Source organism: Vanessa cardui, chromosome 4 (genome assembly GCF_905220365.1).
Source record: "Vanessa cardui chromosome 4, ilVanCard2.1, whole genome shotgun sequence".
In the NCBI taxonomy this organism is placed as follows: Eukaryota; Metazoa; Arthropoda; class Insecta; order Lepidoptera; family Nymphalidae; genus Vanessa; species Vanessa cardui.
In genome coordinates, this window is record NC_061126.1 from 13,541,366 (window position 1) to 13,567,416 (window position 26,051).

General features: G+C 33.6%; 1 protein-coding gene across 1 annotated transcript in view; it reads left to right on the forward strand.

The window, feature by feature from the left end:
- Positions 1–26,051, forward strand: part of LOC124544377 (protein kinase C-binding protein NELL1-like) — a 48,819-nt gene that overhangs the window by 20,764 nt on the left and 2,004 nt on the right. Inside the window, exons 2-17 of the mRNA XM_047122897.1 lie at positions 6,405–6,512; positions 17,608–17,758; positions 19,037–19,313; positions 19,438–19,593; positions 19,669–19,797; positions 19,879–19,972; positions 20,411–20,602; positions 21,172–21,291; positions 21,660–21,799; positions 22,638–22,758; positions 23,465–23,704; positions 24,050–24,157; positions 24,350–24,492; positions 24,698–24,850; positions 25,272–25,445; positions 25,967–25,987. Coding sequence (XP_046978853.1) covers positions 6,405–6,512; positions 17,608–17,758; positions 19,037–19,313; positions 19,438–19,593; positions 19,669–19,797; positions 19,879–19,972; positions 20,411–20,602; positions 21,172–21,291; positions 21,660–21,799; positions 22,638–22,758; positions 23,465–23,704; positions 24,050–24,157; positions 24,350–24,492; positions 24,698–24,850; positions 25,272–25,445; positions 25,967–25,987 — 2,327 coding nt within the window. The remainder of the gene's footprint in view (positions 1–6,404; positions 6,513–17,607; positions 17,759–19,036; positions 19,314–19,437; positions 19,594–19,668; positions 19,798–19,878; positions 19,973–20,410; positions 20,603–21,171; positions 21,292–21,659; positions 21,800–22,637; positions 22,759–23,464; positions 23,705–24,049; positions 24,158–24,349; positions 24,493–24,697; positions 24,851–25,271; positions 25,446–25,966; positions 25,988–26,051) is intronic.

The following is a 26,051-nucleotide window of genomic DNA, read 5'->3' on the forward strand; positions in this document are numbered from 1 at the left end:
GTAACTTAGGTAACGCTTAATTTGAGTTGCAGTCCACATCGTGTTGAAACGGCGTTCAGTTATGTTTAGAGTCGAAAGCCGAAATGTACTGAGTATAATAAAGTGAATGACAAACACTACCAATTGTAATTATAAATAGCAAAACAACACTGAAAAGCAGTAAATAAATTTTTATAAATAAAAAAAAAAACCGCCTTCAAAAATGAACTAAAAAGAAAAAAATAATCAGTTACATCCATAACCAATTTACGATTTTTTAATCACCTTTTGAAGTCGGTGCCAACAAAGTAAATAAATTCCTATATTGAAATCATTTAATTTGTATCGATAGTAAGGTTTGTCTAATGGTGTCATCTATACAATGAATAGATTTAGTTTTTGTATGTTTGTATTGTGTATTATGTAGGTACCTATATTAGCAATGTTGGCACCGACTTTGAGAGGTGATTAAAAAATCGTAAATTGGTTATGGATGTAACTGATTATTTTTTTCTTTTTAGTTCATTTTTGAAGGCGGTTTTTTTTTATTTATAAAAATTTTTATTCTTCAAAAATACTTGTAGGTAACGGGTTTACGAGTCGTGACAGGTAAGAAGAATTGCTTAAAAACTTTCTTCTACCAAAACTGCTCTATTAAATAATAATGTATGGACATGAATATGGTATCCAATGCTATTATTTTTTTGAATTATTTTTACCAAACTTTCACAGCTGCTCTGACCTTGAATACTTTCGTATACCAATAACTTCGAGAGGTTTCCCTTCGACGTATATTGGTTTCCTTAGGATATTTTAATGTTAACGATCGTTAAATTAATGTTTAGTTTGGGTATTGATCGGTTTCGCAGTCAACCCTTATGATCTTTCTAAGCCTGACATTTGTAAAAAAATATATATTTTTTAATATATATTATAATTTTTCGTTCCATCTACAACATTCATCATAAATTGTATAATCGTTCATTGCTTAGATTATTTAAAGAAGAACGTTTTAAAATATATATATAAGAAAAAAAAGAACTCTAAAATATATCACTCAACTTGACGTTTAAAACTTTCCCCCGCCTTCTGTAAAGTGATAGTATTGTAATATTAGACAAAACCTTCACACAAAGCATTTTCATGTAGGCATTGTGCTTAAGGTGACTCGATATATTTCTCCCCTAGAGGGTATTATTTATTACTCCCTCGCGTCGCCTTTTCCTTACTTTATCACGTGTGCACAATTTTATTTCGGCTTTTATTTGAATTACCCCTGAAGTGAATATCTCCTTAGAATTTGAAGTGGAAGTTTAATAAACGTATTTCATGTAATGTCCAGCTTTTTTGAGACGCAAAAGGACGATACATAGATCTTCGAATTTCTTGAGGGAAGATTATCTCGAAGGAAAATTATGATATCAAATCTGGGAAAGCAGGAAAGAACGACGGACGTGTTTATTATTATTTTTCTTGTGTTTGACACTGGGACAGAATAGTAAAGTTATGTATGAGTGTTTAATGCAAATCGGATATAAACAATATACAATTTCTGCCATTTCGTTGTCTAACAGGTTTATATTCTCCTTAAGGGTCGAGGCTTTATGCCAGAAGTTGGCCTTTATTTATTAAGTTATATATCCCCAGAGCTACTACTAGCCTCCAATATAATCAGAAATATCTAAGATATAACAATTTTTCATTTATATTTTTTTTGTTTGGTGACCATTTTTTCAGGATACCAATTTATTTATACATTATTTAATGTATTTTTTCTATCAAAAAAGTCTTTAAAAAATTGTCAGGAATATTTTTACTTATCAAAACCGAATGGTTTGAAATAATCAATAAATAACTATACAAATTATTGTAGGAACTCCTCCACGCCCTTTAGAGATAAATGCTTTTAATATTTCGCTAACGATAATTAATTTTCTGGGTAAGCGTCAAATAACCGAAATTGTTCCGTCTCGTTGAGCCTTTTACGAAGAAGCTTTCATAGCGCTAATTACATCAATAGACAGTTTTGATAAATTGTTTTATCGTAAATAATTTATAATATCTCTATATATAGACTAATTTAAATGAAAAATACGTAAACTTATGACATTCTATCAAGTTTGTGCGCAACACAAGTATTTTCTCTTTTCCTACACTCTAGTTGTTAGATTTATTTTTTGGTACATCTTGATACAAAACCTTCTGAGTATATATCACATATGCGCACATTCATCATATATTCTAAAATGCTATGTTTAGTATTGTTTTGCAATGGTTTGAATAGTGATTGCGCAAATATACAAAATAGAAAAAAGGACATCTTCATCAGGGTGATGTTAGGGATGTTTTATATTCCTTACTATGCCATTGTCTATGGGCAGTGTATAGCAAATTAAAAAAAAAACACAAATGGTATGGCAATACTATACGACCGAAAAGTTTAGCCGTAGGTTTAACGTATTTTTTATTCTTTCATTTGGTTGTTCAAACAATTCTAACATATAAACATCTCACAGATACTAAGAATTTAATGGCAGGAAAACTCAACTTGTTTATTTTTTTGAATAGGATTTTTGTAGATGGTCAAAGGGTAATCAATAGACTAAAGAGGTCGTAATTCAATGTTATTTAAAAAATGTATTTGAATAAAGATAATTATTTAGGATAAATATAGTAACACGGATAACTATTAATCAGTATTTCATTAAGTCTAAAAGGTTGCTAACCATTAGATAACAATTTATCGCACTGCAGAAATATCGTTACAATTTTGCAACATTTTTCCACTTCATAAATCACAAATGCAACATTCGTTACAATTTTCCGTATCACATCTACGGCTCGTAAACCTCACGAGTATATATGATTTTACTACGTGAACTTTATACTCTTTAGATAAGAGCCAGATTACCTCAGTGGGAATTAAGTGCATTGTAGGTTGGCTACTTCGCGCTGCAGTTTAGAAGTTTCTTGAAAATAGGGGTAGACTCATTTTATGACCACATATAGAGCGTTTATGACCTGCTATAAGGACGGCATTACGAAATGATAACGACTTTGCACCGAATATCTTTATTCCATTATATCACATAAGATGATAATAATATTAAGTATCATCAAACAATGATGAACATATAGTATAAATGAATATGTTTTACACGCGAAACTAGTATATATAAAATTTCAATTAAATATTTTATTTCTGTAAGTCTAATTGTTAGTTTGTTTTAATTTACGCTCCAATTCACGACAATTTTTGTGTTCTTATTCCATTTGAACTTCATTTGTCCTAAGTAAAAAATATTAATGTTTATTTGAGGATATATATCAATCCAGTCAATCCAGCTTATATACAACAGAGAAGGATGAATCGACATCTTTTAACATATTATAATAGTTAAATAGTTCATAATAGTTAATTGTTACGCCGAAATATAATAATAGCATCACTAAAAATCATTTATGTTAGTATTTCTTGATCGAATCAAGACAGAATAATAAATATGAAAATTGAATATTTAAAATTCGATTCGCTTCGATTTTTAAAGTGTTATTTATGTCAATAAACTACCATAGTAGAAAGAAAAAAATATTACGGATAATATTGCCACACTTTAATCGAATATATATTTCAACATTACAATGCAAATTTACGATCATCTATTAAGACTAATAAATTGTGAACAAGGATGAGTCTAGAGTCATTGGTAAAATTTAAGGCTTTACAATGAAAGTTTCTTATTTATGTGACGTTTAACAAATCCTGTGTATATATGGCCATAATGTAGAAGATATAGCTAGACTAGACGATCGGCTGGACGCTAGGCGGCGGTTTACGAGGCAATCTGGAGAGTTGTATCAGTCGCGAGGGAGGCAGACATGGCGGCGTCAGTGAGGCGCCTTGTCAGGGTTGACACATCTTTAAATTAGGGTTTATTTGTTTGAGTAAGATAATACATTTCGGTAGGGTTCTTTAGGCAAAACATATTATTATCATGTACACCACATAGTTACCGAAATTTAGAAAATATTGTATGAAATATTGCATAAAAACGATTGCCGTAAACTTGTATTGTATACTTGTATACTTTTATAAAAAAAACTAAATGTCGAAAAACGTTCACCAAAATAAAAAGACAGTAAGAGCCTATACATAGTTTTAATAAACATCTGTAAATTATCCTAAATAGCCTAGTGTACTTATTTAGCGTACAATATGTTCTTAGTAATTACACAATCGGCATCTGGTCGATTAACTTTGTTTTATGGCACTCTCTCACTGACAAACAACACACACATATATATAAATTTGTCTCAATAATATGCAATAAATGTTGTCAATATTGTTCAAGTTTTTTAAATATTTTAATGCAGATAGAATATATTATTTGGGTGACTTTTTGGAAATTATACTAGCAAATAGGATACTTTCAGTTGAATGGTCAAATTTGGCAAAGTATAAACCGCTATATATACGGTATTAACACGTTGCCAAATACGATTTGCCTTTATAACTGTGATAAGAAATTTAAATTGAACCCCAAATATATATCTATCGTTATTTTATCGGTTAAATAACTGTTAAGGGGGTGATACCCACCTACTCAGATAAGCCCACAGAAAACCTTGCCTAACTTATATTTTTAGACAATATATATATGTATACAATATTTGTATATATACTCACTAACAAATTATATAACTTCTGTTACTTAATTTTTTTTGTAAACGAATCAAAGATAATCAAAAAAAATCAAAACATAGTTTTCTTCATTTGCTAGAGGTGATAAAAATTACGGTGAACAGACGACAAGAGATCTCAACTCAAATTGTGACGGTTTGCATTGAAGTCAACTTTTTAATTGAAGTCGGAATGAAGAGCGCGCGCCGGTGGCCTTAGTGCTAATTCAGTTTTCCCTGATGACTTTTGACGAGATGAAATCTTTTTAGTGCTGAGTGTGCCAACTAGAACTGTGACGGTAAAATGAAATTAGTTTAGCATTTGTACATCGGATTGTTCCAGACCGAATAAAAATAATATTTAGAACATACTCATATTACATACTTTGAATAAAAAAATCAAACTAACGAAGAATTTATTTCATACCTCAGTAAGTATGCACAGAATGCATAGCGTTAATATTACTACAATAACAGCACATTTCTGGCATAGAACAAAAGCGTTAGCATAAAAATACTTTATTCATTAAGAATTCCATATTAGTATACGTCGCACGTTTTTCACATGCTGAATACGCAGTAAGAATGGTCGTAGCCTAGTTGAGGCTACGCCGCTACGTTGTAGCGCTACGTGACCGATTTGTACTTGATATGCTCGTTATAAAGACAATTTTTCTTTTGTTTTATTAGAAAAAGTTACATGCATATATGATTTTTAATATACTTAGCTAATGAGTTTCTTTTATAAACCATTATATTTCGACTCCATGAACATGTACAAGTAATTATTATGTAAAGCCTCTTAATCTCACTGAGGCTTAGCGTTTTTGTTTTAAGCCTTTTGAAATGAAAGTATAATAGTTTATAATTATTAAAATAGAATTATTAAAATTATTAAATTAGAACGTTTACTTTAAATTTGTGATGTTAATCATTCTAGCGAGTAGTCATTGCTTTTGTCGATTTCGATATGTCTTAGTTTATCAAACTGACGTGACAAAAGTTTTTTCGAACGATTTCAATAAAACCGTAGCATTCATTTTTCATGTCACGCTGTCGACTATTACAAAATATTATTAATTCGTAAAAGTACGCGCTCCAGTTACAAGGTCGTCTCCGCCACAATATTTAAAGAACATTCCATCATCTTGGATCGATAACTTATTTGTTCCAGATTTTCGTATTGATTTCGATAAAGTAGAACGAATTTTATTGATAAGTAAGTATTCATTTGATTGACGAAACAGTCGTAACATCCAATATTATGCATAATTGTAAGCGCTATAATTATCGTACTGTGTCACGAGTAATTGGTTTTTACGACTATTTTTTATTTGTTTCTATAGACCATTCGACTGCAATCAATTCGAAAAACGTAGTAATAGAATAACTGTTTTTCTTTAATCTTTTAAGAAGCATATTTAATCTATAGTTAGTATATTGCTTCTCAATATAACCTAAGTAAAATCGTACGAGAATTGTTGATTAATTTTACAAGATTGTATTAAATTTAAAGTTATAAGTGAAGATTGTAAGGAGAAAAAACGCCAAAAACTATAGATTATCTGTTCCTAGGATAAAATTACATAGGTGTGATAAAAATATTTTTCATCGTGTAAACAATACACAACACATACTTATACTCACCCACACTTTCTATAATACGTGTATTTAACATGAGATTTCAATTTATAACTTAACCATGTAGAAAAGGAAGAAGTAACAAGTGCTACATGTTGTTTCAGCCACCGAGCTAGACTTGTTGGCCGCGCTGTCGTTGCACAACACGACGCGTGCTGGCGTCATCGTTGCTCCGGGCATGCAGCCGCAGCGGACCGCCTACTCCCTGCAAGGTAACCAAGCACTATTTACAAAGAAAATGCTTCTAATATGAAAAAATATCAATTCTCAATAAGCCGATACAACCCTGTGGCATACGTAAATCTTAACTAATGATTGCGGTTAAGAATCCGTGCTAGCACCAATTTTTTATGTGCTATCTGTGTTTAAAATTTATCTTGGATAGGGTGCTAATGTAAATAATGTTAGTGAACCTGGATGAGTCGGATACATATATATTGACTCGAATTAGAGTTACGTGCTATAATAATCACCAAAAACTTCTTCTCAAAGGCTCCCCTCTCTCCAGAGGCCTACCATGCTGTTACTTTACCAACTCTTATGAATATAGAATGGGTATAATCTTAACAGTAAATAAATATACAATTACAATAAACTTGACATTATCAATTTTTATAATCAATTTTTATAATTCTTAATATGAAAATTTGATACGCTCATAGGAATCAAAAGTCGGTTTTCTTACTGTTCCTTAGGATATTAATTAATTAGTTTGCAGAAGTCAGTTCAATTAATTATATTTAAATATATTTAGGAATTTAGTAGGAATATAAAATTGTTAGTCTATTAGTTGTTTTAATATTAACTTTGACTACAATTTACAATTATTTTTAAAGTATTAAGACTTTCATATAATATTATTAATAAGTTTATATTGAACACTTAATATTAACGATTTTAACAAACAACATGGTAATTTAATACATTGGAAGTTGTGTTTTAAATTAAATATTTCAAAAATTTATTTTCTATAGAAAGTGTAAATTATAAATCTATATCCAATTTTAGTTTTGGTCAAGAATATTTTTTTATGATTTAGATACATTGTCTAAATTGTATAAAACGAAAATAAATGGTCAAAACGCAAAAACAAAAATAGTAAGTAGTCAATGAAACGTTAACTGTTTTTACTTCGTACATGAATCAGCCAAGTATATGAAGGTACATATCACATAGTGCAGTGTAATGTAATGGATCGTAAACATTGGTAGGTGTAAGGAGCAATCCATTGCGACTGCAATTTCACTTATAGCCTGTTTGCTGTCGGCTGCCACGCCTCCTTACATTTTGTTGTCTGAGTAACCAGCGTCATGTACTTTGTATCTATATACATATCTATTTATCAAATCATTTAGAATTACTTTTATCCATATATTCGGATTTTAAAATTTTAAATAGTTGTTTGATTGAGAAAAATTTTATTTCGTTGCATTTATTTTTTATTTCAATAATTATAATTAAAATATTCTTCAGTCGGAAGGGCATGAAGACAACTTTGAATTGTCATGTTTTAGTATTTAATTTAACAGTAAGTTTTGTCTGGCTCGGATTGTAAATTTAATCTACATAAACTCTAATAAAGATTAACGTACATACATTAAAGATACATCCAGCGAGATTTACTAAATCTCATTCTTTATTGTACCTACCTCTCATTACATTTCCCTTGCTAATATTTTTCGATGTTCATGTTCTTAATGCAATACTAATGACTTTCTATGATACCAACACCACTCTGCCTCAATTAGGTTTGCAGTCTTTTGTTTTTCCAGACAAATAGTTATTGCATCAAAAAATAATGTTATTCGCTTGGAAATGTAGACTACTTGCTACATTACCATAATTGTATTTAATACAATACAATTGTATGATACGTGTTCTGTTTCCTATTTTATTTTTATTAAAAATGTATTTATATTATAATTATTTTATGTTTGAAAAATATAATCAATATTTTTTTTTAATGTAATAATATTGTACACGTGAATATTAATCGAATATTCGCAATTTAAACCTGGACAATCATGATTGAGTTTTACAAGCTTAATGTTTATAATTACTCATATTTTCGGCAATTTTCATTGAATTAGAGACATAAAATGAACTCCAAACCTTTTCATAAATAACTATTTCTTTACAAAATCTTTCTCACTTCCTGATTTTACGGAAATGATGCATTGATTTTTATTACTAAAATAAAGCACGACATTGCTGCAATTCAGTATTTATTGTTTGAGTTATGAATCATTTTTGTTTCCGGATCAATCGAAAGGGAGCTGACCCTTCTTTGTCGTTCGCCATTTTCATTTTAGGAGATCATCAAAAATTCGAAAAAAGGAAATTGATTGACATACTTGAATAGGATGGGCGATGGGTGCTTTGCGCCACGTGCCGGGATATGCTGGATGTAGAATGATAAAATAATTGCTTTCTGCCGATCTTATACTGCAGTTTCCTGTTGTCATTTTATGTTTTGGTTATGATTAAATCAAATGAAATCATATTTATTTAAGAAAACTTCACAATGAAGCGTCTTTGAATCGTCGATCGATTAAGAAGATACACTATAATATTTCACATATTATTTAATTATGCGTAAATGAAACAACTCTTAAAAAGAGAGGTTATATGTTTGAGACATATGTCTGTATCAATTTTAAATAAATGCATAAATATAACTACTAGACAACATCACATACATTACTCTGTTCCCAATATACAGCTAAAGCACTTGTATTATGGATAATCAGAGGTAACGAAGGTACCTCAAACACCCAGACCCAAGACAACATAGAAAAGTAATAAATCTTTTTTCAACATCAATTCGGCTGGGACCCGAACCCGGGACCTCAGAGTGGCGTACCCATGAAAAACGGTACACACACTACTCGACCACGAAGGACGTCGTGTATGTTAATTGTTATGTTAATTTGAACGTTTTTTTTTATAAAAAAATTAGTATATTTTATTAAACGAAATCCTTTTTTTTAGATTCTTGATTACTGCTGCTTAAATTAACTTTCGGGTATGACGTGATCAGTCATGCATGTTTCACTTTTAGATAAATATGTACATAGCTTTCATTATGCAAACGCCCATTTACTTTTTTAAGATATATTTTAATATCATAAATCAAAAAATGTACCAATATTTACTGAGTTTCATACCGTTTCATCTCGATACAATTTATATTTCAAACCAGCTTTATTAATTAGCTAATGTAAAATTGTTATATTTAAAACTGTAAATAAAATAATTTGAATTACAAAACAAATCAGTATCCTTTTCTCCTTCGCAAGTCAACCGTTTTTTAGTTTTGTATTTGGCTACATTTAAAAAGGTAATAAGAGCAGAAGAAATGTTTCTAAAATTGCAAATTCATAACTTTCTTTAATTTATTTTCATGACGTTCAATATTGACCACTGGGTGAACAGTAATATGTATAAATGTATATTAACTGTCCAGTTTAATCCTCTAGACACAATTGATTGTAATCCGCTAGGGCTGTCCCTCGAAACAAGCCCATTATCGATAAAACGGTCGTAATCCGACCGGCAAATACGCCATCCCTTACCGAGCTGCCGCAAATGATGATTAAAGCGCCGCCGTCGTTGCATGACCTGAAATCTGTCACAATGGCACAGGGTTGACAATTTTAGGTAATATTACACAAATTAAACGGTCCCATATAACATTTCAAATGTAATAGGAATTATAAAGTATGAGTTTTATGATAAACTAAAAAATCTCATGATAAATGATCTCTCCTTAGATGCCACTGACTCTATAGGACGAGAGACCTTGTGTCACTATAGACACATCATCTTAAAATATTGGGGACGGATGGACTGATTAATGCATGGGTGATATTTCTTACAACACCAATGTTTATTGGTGTAGTTATTATAAGGGGCTCCATTTCTTGTCTACCTTGATAATTCTGGATTTTAAATTGAAAATAGGTTACATATTTGCTCTTGAAAAAAAGTGTTAGTCATATATACAAATATAAAACTCATTTACTTTTAAGATGCTTAATTGCCAAAATATTAATTATAATTTTTTGCGCTTTGTTCATCCCTGACAGTAGAGTCCAAAGTTTTCGCACGATTCACTTACATGTACGCAAAACGCGCCATTAAGCAAAACGCAAAGCTTGCGTAATTGTCGAAGGGTGTCTCCGAACGCCCTAATTCGTAGGGCCGGAATTATAAAGCTGGTGTCAAACGTGGATAGCTATTGTTCACGCGACGCCTATTTAGAAACAGCTCTATGGAAACAGGTTGACTTTAACATCTGGACCAGATATGAAAGCCAGAGCCGACAACTTAAATAATAATATATATTTTTTTATTTTATTGAACGATTGTCATATGTCTAATAAGACCATTGGCCAAATATTTAGTGTTCATAAAATTATTTTTATTAAAATATTTAAAATTTAAAGTTCGAATAAAGTTTCTATAAGTTACATTCTTAAGACATATACTGTCATATTCTTTTTTTAAACAACCCCAAGAATATTTCTTTAGGCTATAACCAATAAGTTTAAGTAATATGCTATATTAAATTGACACTAATTGACTGTGCAAATAACTTTGTTTCCTGTAATTTGCATGACAACAAACCCCTACCATCTGCGTGGCTTGTCACGAACTAGCTCGTTAATTCACTCCACGAAACATAATCATAAAAATTTGCTGCTATTATATCAATAGTAACAAAAATTGATTATTTTTATCTTATTGTTTAAGTAAAGCTTATCAATGGTATACATTACAATGCTAAGAAAATTAAAAGTTATTGATTTGATTGGAGGCTTGTATTTCCTCAGTAAAAGGAAATAGTCAAATTATTTACGTAGCGTAAAACAGAAGTGACCACTGATTAGATAACTATATTGAAGAATCGATTAATTTTGCTTGCGAAATAGTCAAATTATCTTGACTTGTATATATAGGTATATAACAAAGATACACACTACGGATGGTAGAGTAAATATCTGAGTATGATATAATGATTATACAAAAAATTGCAACGTCAATTAGGCTTTAGAAAGTTGAATGCTTATTTGTTAGATTTATTAAACTTGGAATTGGTTTTTATGACAGACCTATCACACCCAGATAAGATGTCATCGCATTCAGTCGCATTAATGGCATCCAGTCTGTAAGAGACAGGCGTATCGAACGCCATTGTTGTGACAGACGTCGAGCCACGCTTCAGTTCTCAGAAAATAAACAAATGGACATTTTATGTGCGGTAACTTCAGCTAGGTATCGAATAAAATGGATAAGTTCAAATATATTAAAAGACAAACAATAAATTAAGGAAATATTTTTTACCATAACACTTCCTCCTGACTTTACTTTTATGTTTTCTATAAGGGGTATTTATATTTTTTTGTATTTTGTACAACGTATCTTTTACTATATGTTGTAATTTATATCTTATTTAATAGGTACAGTACTCTTATTTGTTGGTCCGGTTCTTTTATTTATCACGTGATGAGTTAGCCTGTGAGAGTTATGTACATTGTAATATTTCTAAGAATTTATGTATATACATATATTTAGATATCTTGTATATGACGTTGGCTTCCCAAGTAAATAATTAAAAAATAAAAAATAGCTGAAATTGAGTCTTGCTATATTATCCATAAAATACATACAAAACTAAGCCAAATAAAATATACCCTACAAAGGTTTTCTAAAGAGTAATATTAACGCTGGACAATAGAAAGATGACAAAGAAGTTAACGATCATTATATCCAAGACCGACTATATGTATGTGTGTGTATGAATGAGTACACGATTCAAGAAGACAATGACCAGTCTATTATCTTTAACCCGCTATGGTAGGACACCTAACGACATTGTTTCATCCCTCGTGAGACTTACAAACACTTCATGTAATGCACAAGTGTGTAGTAGTGTTTGATAGATACTACTCTTTTATATGAATCCCAAGAAAATATCTTTTTTATATCTATGGAGTAAAGAATATGCAATATTTATTCAATGATATTTATTTAGAAATATAATAAAATATTTTGAAATAAATTTGTAAAACGTACTGCTATTGCAATGCGGAAAAAACGCTTTGGTTGTCATGTGTTCGGCAAAAAAGTAGCCTATGTGCTTCTTTGGGGTTCAAATTTGCTTCATACCAAATTCGGTTCTGCGGTTTGGTAGTGAAAGAGCGACTTGTCTGTCGCTCATACAGATAGACAGAATTACTTTCACATTTTTAATATTAGGATAGATTAAAGCTGAGATGGTCCAGTGGTTAGAACCCGAAATCATCGGTTAAGATGCACGAGATCTTAACCGATGATTTCGGTTTCAAGCCCAGGAAAGCACCATACATACATCTGCTTAATTTGTGTTTATAATTCATCTCGTGCTCAGCGGTGAAGGAAAATATCATGAGGAAAAATACATGTGTCTAATTTCATCGAAATTCAGCCACATGTGCATTCCACTAATCCAAATTGGAATAGCATGGTGGAATATGTTCCAAACCCTCTCCTCAATGGGAGAGGAGAATAAATTGAGTGTAGTTTTTTACATATTCGTTTTAATACAATGTAGAGGCCCAATACTACCACTGATAACTAAGTTTACGTTTTTAATCTGAAATGTAAATACTAGTCTGTTTTCGGTGTTATGATTACCGAGGGTATTATTGGTCGCCTGCGTCACTGAGCTGCAGTGATTTTGCTCACTGATCCGTTATAATTCTAAAGCGAAGTCATGTGACACGCTAAAGCCTATGCTCGTTATAAATATCAAATGGAATAAACATATAAAAGATAAAGTCTGAACAAATCGCTTTAATATAATAAGGAACTCTAATGATTCAAATCTTGTTATAATAAAAATGAAGTACCTCTTTATTTTTGTTAGGGAAACAGCAATCTCGATGAAATAGTATTTTAAATAATCTGTACTTAGTTTCGTATTTTGTATATTTTTCATATTTTTTTAATATTATTATTGATGTAAAGGTTGTTCTTAGTACATATTTATCTTAGTCATTCTTGCAAAAGATGTAATAAGCTAATCGTTTCTATATACAGATTCAGATTGCCTTGCTAAGTTTTGGTACATTTATCATGTATTTATTGTTACATTGTCATGTATTTATTATTTTTTGTGTAATCAAAAATGACGTAACATAATAATCGGAGTACGTTACTACACCTTAGTTGATCGTATACAAACTGCAATAAGTATTTTTTATTGTATAGAAAACAAATTTTATTCGAGCTAAAAACCTGAAAATTATACTTTTATTTTATATTCCTGATAAACTTATCACGGAACGGCCGCTAATAAATAAATTCACCGCGGGGAGTTATTCATAAATGTTTACATAATCCCTTGCAAATATTTGTATACAATAAATTCGACAAGGGTGATTTAATGAAACCAAAACATTTTGGGGTTGCTTATGAAGTACAATATCACGTTATTGCTGTCACGTTACTGTTTCAAATAAATCACAGACGAAATGGATGCAATCGGTAGTGGGAAATGAATTAATTGTACGATTTATTACATTCTGTAAGTTTGAGGCGCATTGTGATTCTATTATAATTACCAAGATTTATTTGTCCGATGTGATGTTATACAAATAAAACCTATTTTAATGTTTCAGTAGATATATAAATATTAAATTTAATCTATACTAATATTATAAGTACAAACGTATCTCTATATGTATGTTTGTTACGCTCTCTGAACATATGTCATGAAATTTTTGCATTAAGCAAGCTTTAACCCTTAGGATAGATAGACCAGTTTTTTAGTCCTCACTAGAAGGCGAGCGTAGCTGGGGCTACTAGTTACTTATAAAATCATTCTTAACTTTAAGCCCTCATAAATTAAATATAATCCACGTAATGAGTTCTTTTTATTTGTAAGTAGATATAATACGACATTAGAATAATCCGCTCGTATGTGCATAATTTCTTATTCGCACTTGTATATATTATAAAATTTATTTTATCAAAATAAAACCAAAGTGGTATATAGTGGTATATTTCATATCTTTTATAAAAACATGTGAAATGTAATATTTGATAATTACGTTTCTAAATGTTTATACATATATCAAAAGAGTTAAATTTTGTTTCTTTTTTTGGAATTTAATCTTAAACTCAAAATTATTCCCAAGTGTTGGCAGTGCGCACTTATATATTATCGAAATAAAGAACCGATAATATATAAAATACCAGAGTTAGCCAAATTGATTTACATTTATGACTACTGGTTATTCTAATTGCCATAGCTTATATAGTCTAGAAACATCCTCAACAAGGTACTTAAAAAAGTACCTTGTTGAGGATGTTTCTTTTTGAAGCCGGTTGAAAATCAACCGGCTTCAAAAAGGAGGTTATTAATTAGACTTAATGTTTTTTTTTGTGTATGCCTAAGAGTGGCCTGTATTATAATAAAAATTCAGCTTTATAATTTAAATATAGTTTTAAAGAAGGGAATTATACAGTCATATTAACACGTTACAATTTTTTGACGTATAGCATATTCTGTAAAAAGTCTAAATTTTTGAACAGAAACTTTCAAATCAGACGCTATCAAGTGTAACCATGTACAATTTATATATAACATTGATATTTACATGACATTCGTTTTTATGCCGCATTTTTATTGCGGTATTGTTACCGCAGAAATTGTAATGTTGCTGATTCATTAATTGAAATTGTTTGTTAAAAAAATATTAATAAATTAGGCATATTATTCAATACATAAAAAATATATTATATAATTTTATTTATATTAAATTGATGTATCTTTGTATTTCAAATGTTGGAAGTGATTATCTACTTTTGTAAATTATATATTTTATTAGTAGAAGCTACATTTGGAACCGATTTCAGCTTTACGCGTACTTAAATGAAGTATAGTTTGGTTTTATTTGATTTGATTTTTTATAATAAATAAGACGCAGTTGTAATTCTCTTTGTCGTAAGAGCATATCATGAAGCTGAAATATGTTATAATTCAATTTACAAATGAAAACAAAAATATATTCATTAAGTTCTTTCGTCCTCTAAGTTCTGAAATATTTCTTGCCAAACTAATATTTCAATCACTTTTATTTGTTTCAATGAAGCAAGCAAATGTATGGGCAACGCGAGGAAACCTGCAAGTATCTAATATCAGTGAAATTCTGACACATATTTGTTACCAACCCGCATCTGAAAAGCGTTATGGAATTATTTCCAAACCTTCTTCTTAATGGGAAAGGAGGCCATAGCCTCGCAGTGTGACATTTACAAACAGTTACTTACTTTACCTATAACAATAATCTTCATCTCAAAGGATCTTAATTATTCTCTTAAGACGAGAGTCTAAAGAGAATACTTAATCCACTATATGTATAAATAAATCGAGACTTCTCAAAATTTTAAATCAATTAGTTATCGTCAAAAAAAAACTCATATCAAAGGCCACGATACATAAAGACGTTATCTTTTTTTCCTATAACGACTCTAATGGACTTTTAAAATTGATTTAGGGAGAGGGTAATATGAAAGACGCGCTGATCTGTTTATCATTTAGCCGCAAATTCGATCCAATTAGTCGTTTTTTTATCTTCGTAATCAGAACAGTAAAAAGAGAATCTTAAAAAAGGCAAAACAATTTATACAAAAAATACATATTAAAAATATATCAGTAAAATTATCGATAGATATTATATTTTAACTTTAAAAATATTTTGTGGCGTTTTTATTTCCTAAAAATTGTATAAAAAGATATTTACATATTTTATTTTTCACAAATGCAAAACGGATTTTTATTCTTTTTTTTAATGAGATCGCTTACTTTGCTTGCACAGCCTCTGATATTAACGAATTGAGAAGCAACGCTGCTTTGATGTGGTTGCTGCGTGATCTATGGGTAAAATATGTTGCCATGATAATAATAAATGAATTTACTGAAATCATATTAGTCGAAATTATTTTTATACATTCAAAAAAAAAAATACAAACCTGATATTACAAGATAGCACCTATGTAACTCTTTCACTTTTGTGAAGTATTATAAATAGTAAGTGTCCGTAATTTTTTCGGAATATTGAATAATTAAGGGTATATTCTAGAAGGTCAATGCACCGGCGAGGAAGTTAAGAACATTTTGCCCTTCCACGGATGCATTCAATTGCAGTAAAACTTTTCATTGGGAAATAAATCACGTTTTAAACTTTTAATGGTATTTTGTTGAGTAAGTTATATGACCGTATTTTATTTCCTATAGAGAATAATAAATATTTTGTTATTCTAGCCATTAGTGGGCAATGTTATTTGATGCTTTGTAAAACAACCACTGTTTGTTGGAAGCCTCAATTTTATCTTATCTACCCTCTTTTAATACGAGGGTAACTTTTTTAATTAAAATTTCTTTATAGTAATTAAGGACATTTTCTTCACAATCTGGGTCCCCTGTCATTCCCCCGCCGCGCCATTAACCCCCCGCAGGCCGTAACACGTCACCCACGTGCGATTCGCACGATTATTTCGTCATTCCGTTCCCCTTCTAAACCTTTTCATTGCGCACTTCTTTATATATTTTTTATGAGTATCATATTGTTTGTTTAGCTTTGATTCGTTGCGTTATTAATGTTTTTTTTTTCCGTTTCATTAAAAACGTCTTTAATACTGAAGATAAAATCTTTGTATAAGTTTGGTAATGTGTTCGAATATAAATAGCACTTATACTTAGTTATAATTAGAAGTTGGCATGTTGCCAGCAGGTTGCGAGTATATCTAAGCCCGCATTCATAGACTTGGAAATCACAGAATATACCTACGTAACTACTGATTTTATCAAAATTTATTACTCCGCATAACCTTTCTTAATGAGGTCGTACGTAAACGTATTTCCTTCGAATATCTGTTTTATTTATTAAAGGTAGAAAATATATAGTTTAAAGAAAATTTTTTTTAATAAATTTCTTATAGTAATAACAATACCATTTGTGCTTACATTCTTTTTAATTCGATTTTGACGACTCGACCGATTGAGGTTATATCCACACATTTGTGTCGAAGCGAAGGTTCATAAATATACTTGGATCCAATATGTGCTATACTCAAGGTTCTAGTATTAATACATTCTATATTTATGGATCAATATGAAATATATTCACACAAACAATAGCAAGAGCCAAGAAGTAGCAATGATGTACCATTATCAAACTTATATGCCGATAATGTTCAATTATATTTGGTGTATAATAAATAATCTTTATATTTAATAGTATTTATATACTTATTCAGGGGAGTCGCGGTCGCTGCAGGTTGAGGGCGAGGCGTTTGAGCGTGCAGCGGAATTGTTACGCCGCTCACCCGAGTTTACATTGCTCGCCACACTGCGACAGGAGCCCGCTAACTCTGGCACGATACTATCCTTCTCACACGGCTACAACAGGTACTCATCAGTCACCACCTCCATAACTATTAATCTCACAAGATCCAATACCTACCTCTAGTATTAATTCGATCGATCAAACAATTTTTTTTTTGTACGATAATATCAATTTATTAGCGACTTTGTGCTATTTGGATCTTGTAGATATCGACATAGTTTAAGGGAAAATAAACCTTACAAAATGATTTAATAACATGTCTTATTAAGTCGTATTAGCATGAAATGTTTGTGTTGATGTTTAGTAAGTAAGTGTCTACAATTTGTAATAGAACCTACAATGTTATATACTTGATCACAGACATTAACAAAGTATTGCTAAAATTAATAAAGCAATTGTACTTGAAATGTATTTGTCTAATAAAAGTACGGTTTGATGTCGGGTAGAAAATCAGGATGAACAACCGGCGTGACCGACAGCCTTCCAGCGAGCGCACCCCGGCGGGCTACGGAGTTCCACAATGTTGACCGGTAAGTTCTAGATCTCAACATCGCTGCGCGCGCACGAATGTTGCCTCTCGACAGCATTCGTGCGCGCGCATAGGGGAGAATCATGTATCTTGGAATGTCCTGTGCCTCGGAATGCCCTCCTCGATCCTCTATTTGCGCTCACTGTGACCTGTGCATGGCCGTATGTGTGCGCGGGCGAGTCGACTTGCATGCGTCCACTGCGCCTACTCCGCCGTCGTCCGTCTTGTGTTCTGTGTCTTGACGTGTTTTGTTCTATAACTGTCTAACCGTCTCCTTATGATCCGTCTTTTAATGTTTACCTTGATGTTGTTGTTAGTCATACCGTTAAGGGCCCGTGTCCGCTTTGATTCTTTCCGTCGGGCTCCGCACTTGCATTCCAAGCGACATGGGAATCAGTAATTGTGCATTTAATTCGACACTGATCGGGTTCGGGAATCGGGTTCGTCACTCAGATTGGAAGAATCAGCCGGCCGGATAAACAACGATCGGCGCCGAATCTCCCTCCAGTATTTCTGTCTGCGATCGAACATCGCAAATCGCGTTCTCCCTATGGCTTTCCATCAGACACCAAATACGTATATCGACACCGAACGCGATTCGTTCCGAGGTACATGGTCCCCTTCCTGAGCGAGCGATATTGAGATGTAGAGCGAGCCGAGGTCCGCTCGAAGCCTGTCCCACCCCGTCTGCCGTCCGAGTATATGTGTTGTTTGTTTACGTGTACCTCGGAACATTTCGCTCGGAGGGAGGTTCCGAGAGCGCGGCGACGGGTTTTGATACTTAGTACCTACGGGGCTGTGCGATGCGCAGGTACTTGGAGCTGCAGTCGAGCGGGCGGCGAGATGAGGTGCGGTTACACTATGTGGCAGCTGGCAGTGCGACGGCTCGGGTGGAAACATTCCCATACCGATTGGCGGACGGGGCTTGGCACCGCGTAGCACTGGCTGTGTCTGGTGCCCAGGCCACGTTACTCGTAGACTGCCACCCGCTCTATCGTCGTCTCATACCGCCACCCGATCGGAACTTCACCCAGCCTCAGCTCTCGTTGTGGGTTGGACAGAGAAATAGCAAGCATTCGTTATTTAAGGTTAGTCTAAAATTTTTGAAGTTAAACCTTTTTCATTTGTATATTTATTATATTAATTAAGAAAATATAATTCACTACTTAAGAATAATTTACTTCACAAAACCGTAACTAATATTTCTTTTAGGGAACTATTCAAGAGGTTAGACTCGTGAGCGGGCCTCACGGCTACCTGGTACAGTGCCCGGGGCTGGACTCCGAATGCCCTACTTGTGGGCAGTTTGCACTACTTCAGGCCACCGTACAGGAATTGACATCGCATATCCATGACCTTTCACATAAGGTAAATTAAAATGGTGTTTGAGCTAATAAATTAGTTGTCCTACAGTGCTGCTATTTACTTTTTAATAAATTATAGTTGGTGGGTGCAGAAGCTCGGCTTGCGCGGCTGGAACAGTGTGACTGTCAAAAGTCATGCTATTCCAACGGCACAGTGCACGCTGATGGTGCCACTTGGCAAAAAGACTGCAATCGTTGCTCCTGCGTGGTAATATATTATTTGAAGTGACGTTATGTTATTTAAAATATTCAATTTATTTTATACGTTATAATTTTTCTTTATTTTTAGCATGGTGAGATTACGTGCAGGCCAGTAGAGTGCGATAGAGCAGAATGTAAAAATCCAGTATTACATCCAGGAGAATGTTGTCCTACTTGTCTTAGTAAGTCATTTATACATATTATAGAGGGTTATTTGCGATATATTTTTTACATATATAGTTTTGCGTTTGACCATATAAACATTGCAACTGTAAGGTACCATTGATTTGAGTGTTATTATGTCCTCACTCACATTTAAACCGAGCTATATTTTGTCGGCCCTAGATTATCTGTTGATTACAAAGCCAATTAAAATTATATTTTATTCATTAACCTTTCATCATATTAAATTTCAAACAAATCATGTTTAGATGTAGTTTTATTTTTAGTTTTATAACGTAATCCATTATAATACATTTTAAATCTGTAGTATTATGAAGCCTAATCATGTCAATAGATTATATGTTGTCCTAGGGCCTCAAGACCAATCCGGTCCTATGTATAGTAGAAGTAACTTTGAAACTCTTATATTATATATGCTTATTTTTCTTCTATTCTAGGACAATGTTTACTAAAAGGCACGCTCTACGAACACGGCGAAAGATTCGCACCGAAGGAGTGTGCAGAGTGCGTGTGTCACGACGGCAACATGCAGTGTACTCGCGTCGACCCCGAAACAGCATGCCCAACGTTGCCTTGCGACGCCCCCGATCAGTTCACAGTGCCCGGGGAATGTTGTAAATTTTGTCCAGGTATGATCTAATATACACTAATTATATAAATGTGAAAGTAACGCTGTCTTTCTCTCACTCTTCAACTGCCAAACCTATGAAACGAATTTGACGAATTTTGGTATGAAGCAAACTTGTAATCCAAGGACATAAACTATTTTTTTTGCCTAACACATGACAACTAGTAATTTATAAAATTCGTACTCAATTATTACATTGTACGATTGGGGAAAAATAATTGAATACAAAAATTACCATCGTATTTATTTGTCTTCGTTTCATTTTAACCAATTGATAAAAATACTAAGATATTGAATTAACTTTTAATGTCGCAGCAATAGAACATCAAATGCAATTCCAAACGAATTCAACTTTTTTATATTTATGTTATTTCGATAACAGAACAATGCGTTAATTAAAAGTAAGTTTAAAGGTAGGTATATATATATAGATATCCAAAATGTAGAGTTTATTATATTTTAAAGTTAAAATCATTTAATCTTGGCAGATGAAATTAAGTATGACCTTCTTTTGACAATTTATTTTATGAACGGGAGAAATTATTGTAATTATTTATTGTTACGTTCTAGGGGTGGACTACTGTAGTATGGGTCATTCGTGCGACGAGAATGCGACATGTATGAATCTCAATACAAAGTACACTTGTAAGTGTAACCAAGGTTTTCAAGGAGACGGAATTACATGCGAAGGTAAGCAACAAAAACGCAAACCCTTTTAAACTTATAATTTATTTTGATAGAATTAATACAATTTTTGAGAGATTATTATCAGTTGAAGTTTGACGAACAAATGAACTAAAAAAGCGATCTGGCTTTTATTGATTCCAAAAAAATGGCATCGCTCGCTTTTTTCATACTATACTTACTGCAACATGAATAATTGAAATGTTTGGACTCTAAATGAAAATGCTTTAAAAGATTTTCCGCAAAAAATAAAATCGATGAATCGAGGATCTAGTTTGTTTGCGAACTACACAACACTACAGGATACTATCATTAAAGAAAATCATTAGATACATAATTATTTTTATTAATAATCGATCGGCAATGTGTTGTAGATGTGGATGAATGTCAGGCAGCGGGCGGGCTGTACGGGCACCACTGTCACTCCAACACGCGCTGCGTCAACGTCGTAGGAAGCTACGTCTGCCAGTGTCTGCCTGGATACACGAGACGAGACAAATTTAACTGCATTGAGGTATTGTATTCTATTTACGTATTATCATACCAACGTTTAATTTGAACGTTTTTAATCTTAAATTTTGAAATATTAATGTTTACACATGCGGTGTGTATAACTTTCAACTCCTCCAAATATGTCGTTTTATTTCTTCTTGTGTTCATTGCCAAGTCACTATAATTATAATGTAAAGAAAACTATTGATACAATTTCTAAATGTTGATTTATAACTACAATAATTTGAATAGGACTTGGCTTCTATGAGATCTCAAAACTTTTTACGACGGAAAGACTGCATCGAAAGACTTGGCATTTTTTACATTTAATGTTTTTGGTGGGATCATAATGAATAGTCTGTAAAAACTGGTAATTAACACGTCACAGTACTAGGTACTGTGACGTGTTAATTACCAGTTTGAATTAATCTTAGTAGTATTGACTTATTAGTGACGTTTTTATATTTAATTAATTCATTTATTGACAAAGTTTTTTTCTATTTTACAGACTATTCATTATGATCCCACTGTACTGTACTGTAGGCAGTACAGTACAGTCACTGTTGGGCTATCGTCTCCTCTCCCTTTGAATGGGTTTGGAGTTAATACCACCGCGATGCTCCAATTCGAGTTTTTCTATTATTGTAACATATTAAAGAGCTGAGATGGCACACTGGTTATATACACCTACACATTACACACACATACGAGATACGTTATAAATTTTTAATGTGGAAATAATGTGTTCAGATACACATGACCATTAAGCCATAGCTAGTGCAGCGCTAGAATACGTTACATCTATTTTTTTATTTATTAAATGCACTAAATTAATTAATGCTTAATGTTTTTATCCAAAGGTGGACGAGTGCGCGAGCGAGACTCACGGCTGTCACGCGCATGCGCAGTGTAGCAACACGCCAGGCTCGTACTCCTGCCGCTGTCGCGACGGATACTCCGGTGACGGGCACACTTGCACGCGTGAGTACATCGTATTAATTCGTATTACTTGTGTTAAGTCAATTCAGCTCAACACAGCACTAAAACGTACCTATGTAAAGTAGAGCTGGAATCGTCAATCTAGAAAATGAATTTAAATGTATAGTTCGACACAAATTAGATGTAGCATCGGAAAATGCAATGGAATGAAAATAAAATGAATTACTGCCGATTTACAAAACCAATAGAAATAGCTCCCTATCGCGCCATTCGGCGCTATTCGTCGCTATAGATTCACGCGTCAGAGAAAGCAAGTGCATGTAAATCGACGCGTCAAATTGACGAATATATTAGGTCATGTGATATTACAAGTTATTACGTTTGTGCATAGATCATATTCGCATGAGAAATAAATGTTGATAATTTGGCATCGCGCACTCAATTCGTATGTGATCGGTTTTACGAATTTTGCCGATACGACATCAAGTGCTGTCGTACTATACTATCACCCAATTCAATGTAAATTATATCAAGCAAAATAAGAAAAACGAGTTATACGTAGAATTTACTTCAGTCTGAAACAGGAAAAACTACATCTTGCTGACTTTCAGCGTTTTTGAGAAAGACGCAATTCTAAATATAAAATATACTCATCATACATGTACTTCCAATTAATTATTCTAGCATAATCAAAATATAACCAAAATAATATTACAAATATTTGAAATATAGAACAAATTGATTCTAGCAATTTGCACGGGAGGCTGTCTGAATGGGGGAGTGTGCGCGTCACCTGAGCACTGCTCGTGCGCGCGCGGCTTCGGCGGCGCGCGCTGCGAACGGGACGTGGACGAGTGCGACGCGCTCGCGCACCCCGCCGCCCGCGCGCCCTGCGTGCCGCGCGCGCTCTGCGTCAACACGCCCGGCTCCTACTACTGCGTGTGCAGGGACGGCTACAGGCGGGATCCACACCGCGACCACTGTGAAGGTATTGAAGAATAAATAAATATGGCACAACATCACATACATTACTCTGATCCCAATGTAAGTAGCTAAAGCACTTGTGTTATGGAAATCAGAAGTAACGACGTTACCACAAACACCCAGACCCAAGACAACATAGAAAACTAATGGTAACCTACATCGACTCGGCCGGGAATCGAACCCGGGACCTCAGAGTGGCGTACCCATGAAAACCGGTGTACATAACTATAAATATAACTGTTAATATATCCGGTGATGGCATAGGCCAAGCTACATGTATTTTGTGATTTCGTGATTACATGTAGTCCAACCGTCGTTTTTTCACAATCACAATCCGCATTTGTTTCAGATGTAGACGAGTGCACGGAAGGCTTCCATACATGTCATCCGAGCGCACGCTGCGTCAATACTGACGGTAGTTTCAGATGCGAGTGCGACACGCAGGAATGTGAACTCAGTATGTTCCCTTATTTTATACGATAAATTCATTATTTTAAATTAATTCAATGTCAGTTTCGATGGTTAAAACTTCAACTGAGTATAGAGTAGTTGTATATGTAACAAAAATATTTTTACTAAAACGTTACATTCGACTAATGATTGATATTATGTTGCTATGTTCGTGTTATATATTGACCGGTTTATGTAGGTTGCTCATGGCAAGGGCAGATCTTGTCCGATGGCGCTCAATGGGCGGAGGCGGGCGGCTGCCGCGCTTGTGTGTGTACGGCCGGCGTCGCTACCTGCGTACGGGCGCCTTGCACCTGCGATAGAGATAATACCTCACTTGCGGTAAGATAAATTTTCTCAGCATCGCTTTAAATTTTAAGTACCATTTCAAAATAAATGTCACCTTAATGTCACTATGGCTATATAAAGTTTACCAAGAAACGCAAATTGCAGATGCAGAACTATGTTGGTGAAATCAGCAAAATTCATTCTAATAACATGGTGAGGTAAAGTAGAGAATTATATTGTTATGTTTTCCAAATTTCAGATCCAAAGCACAGCATCGTCACTCGCACTGGCGCCAGCCTCGTGCTGTCCACATTGCGAGGCTCGCTTTCACTGTCGTCACCAGGAGATGCACCACGTCACCTTCCGAAGCGGCGAGCGCTGGCTCTACCAGTGCCAGATCTGTGAATGTCTCGTACGTTGATCACATTTCCTGTCTTTGTGATAAATGTAGAATTACCCTGTGTAATTACAAGCATAATCCCATTACAATTTACGATCTGATTGTAAAAAAATCTAGTTTTAACGGATTTAAATCGCGTATATTAATTATTTTTATCATCCCGACGTTTCGAGATTTTTACAGCGTTCGTGGTCACGGGTAGTCTACCCGTATTACCCGTTATAAAAATAATTAATATACGCGATTTAAATCCGTTAAAACTAGTTTTATTTCAATGTGTAATAATCGCGAAAATCTAAGACAACATTATGTGAACGAATTTACGATCATCTATATTGAAATAAAAAAAAAAAATCAAAAGCGCCATTTGTATCTAGTCCTTTAGTATACCCGTATCAATAACTACAAATGATATATATGATTGCATGTGCAGCTGGGAGAGGTAGACTGCTGGGAGCCCGAGTGCGAGGAGGGCGCGGGCTGCTGCGCGGGCGGCGCGGGCGCGGGCGCGGAGGGCGCGGGGGGCGCGGGGGGCGCGGGCGAGTGGCGCGCGCCGCACCGCCTCGAGCTCGCGGGCTGCGCGCCGCCGCACTGCCCCACCTGCCAAGTACGTACCGCCTGCGCGCACATCGTGACGCTTTCGCACGACGACCCTCGAACTTACGCTTTACCCTAACATTAAAAATGATCGTTATCGTGGACACAATATGTCAGTACATGACTTAGTTTCGAAAGCGGTTTCTTATGAAACAGTTTTTCGAATAATCCTTTAGAGCCATGTTTTTGCCTATAAATTATATTACATAATTAATACCTTATATATATTTATATACATTTTCTTTACTAATTCAACAAATACAGCAGTCATTAATGACTATTGACAATATAACCGAATAAATCATAATTATATTAATTACGGTTCATTCAGATCGAACTGTTTACTAACTCTTTCCTCGAGAGCCGGTAAGTAAATGCTTCATGATGCATTGCGAGCATTTCGTCAGGTATCGTTTGAGATTGAAGTCGCTTGCTGGATCAATTTTCGCTTACGTGATAACATTGACTAACCGAGCTTCGGCCAAGTTCGCTTGGTCGGTGTAAAGTGAAGACGGTTTCCGCTTGTTGCAGGGCGGGCAGTGTGCTACTTTGGTGAGCAATCTCGCGTGTTGTGTGCATCGGTAACCATCCCCACTCTTCTTACTCATTCATACAT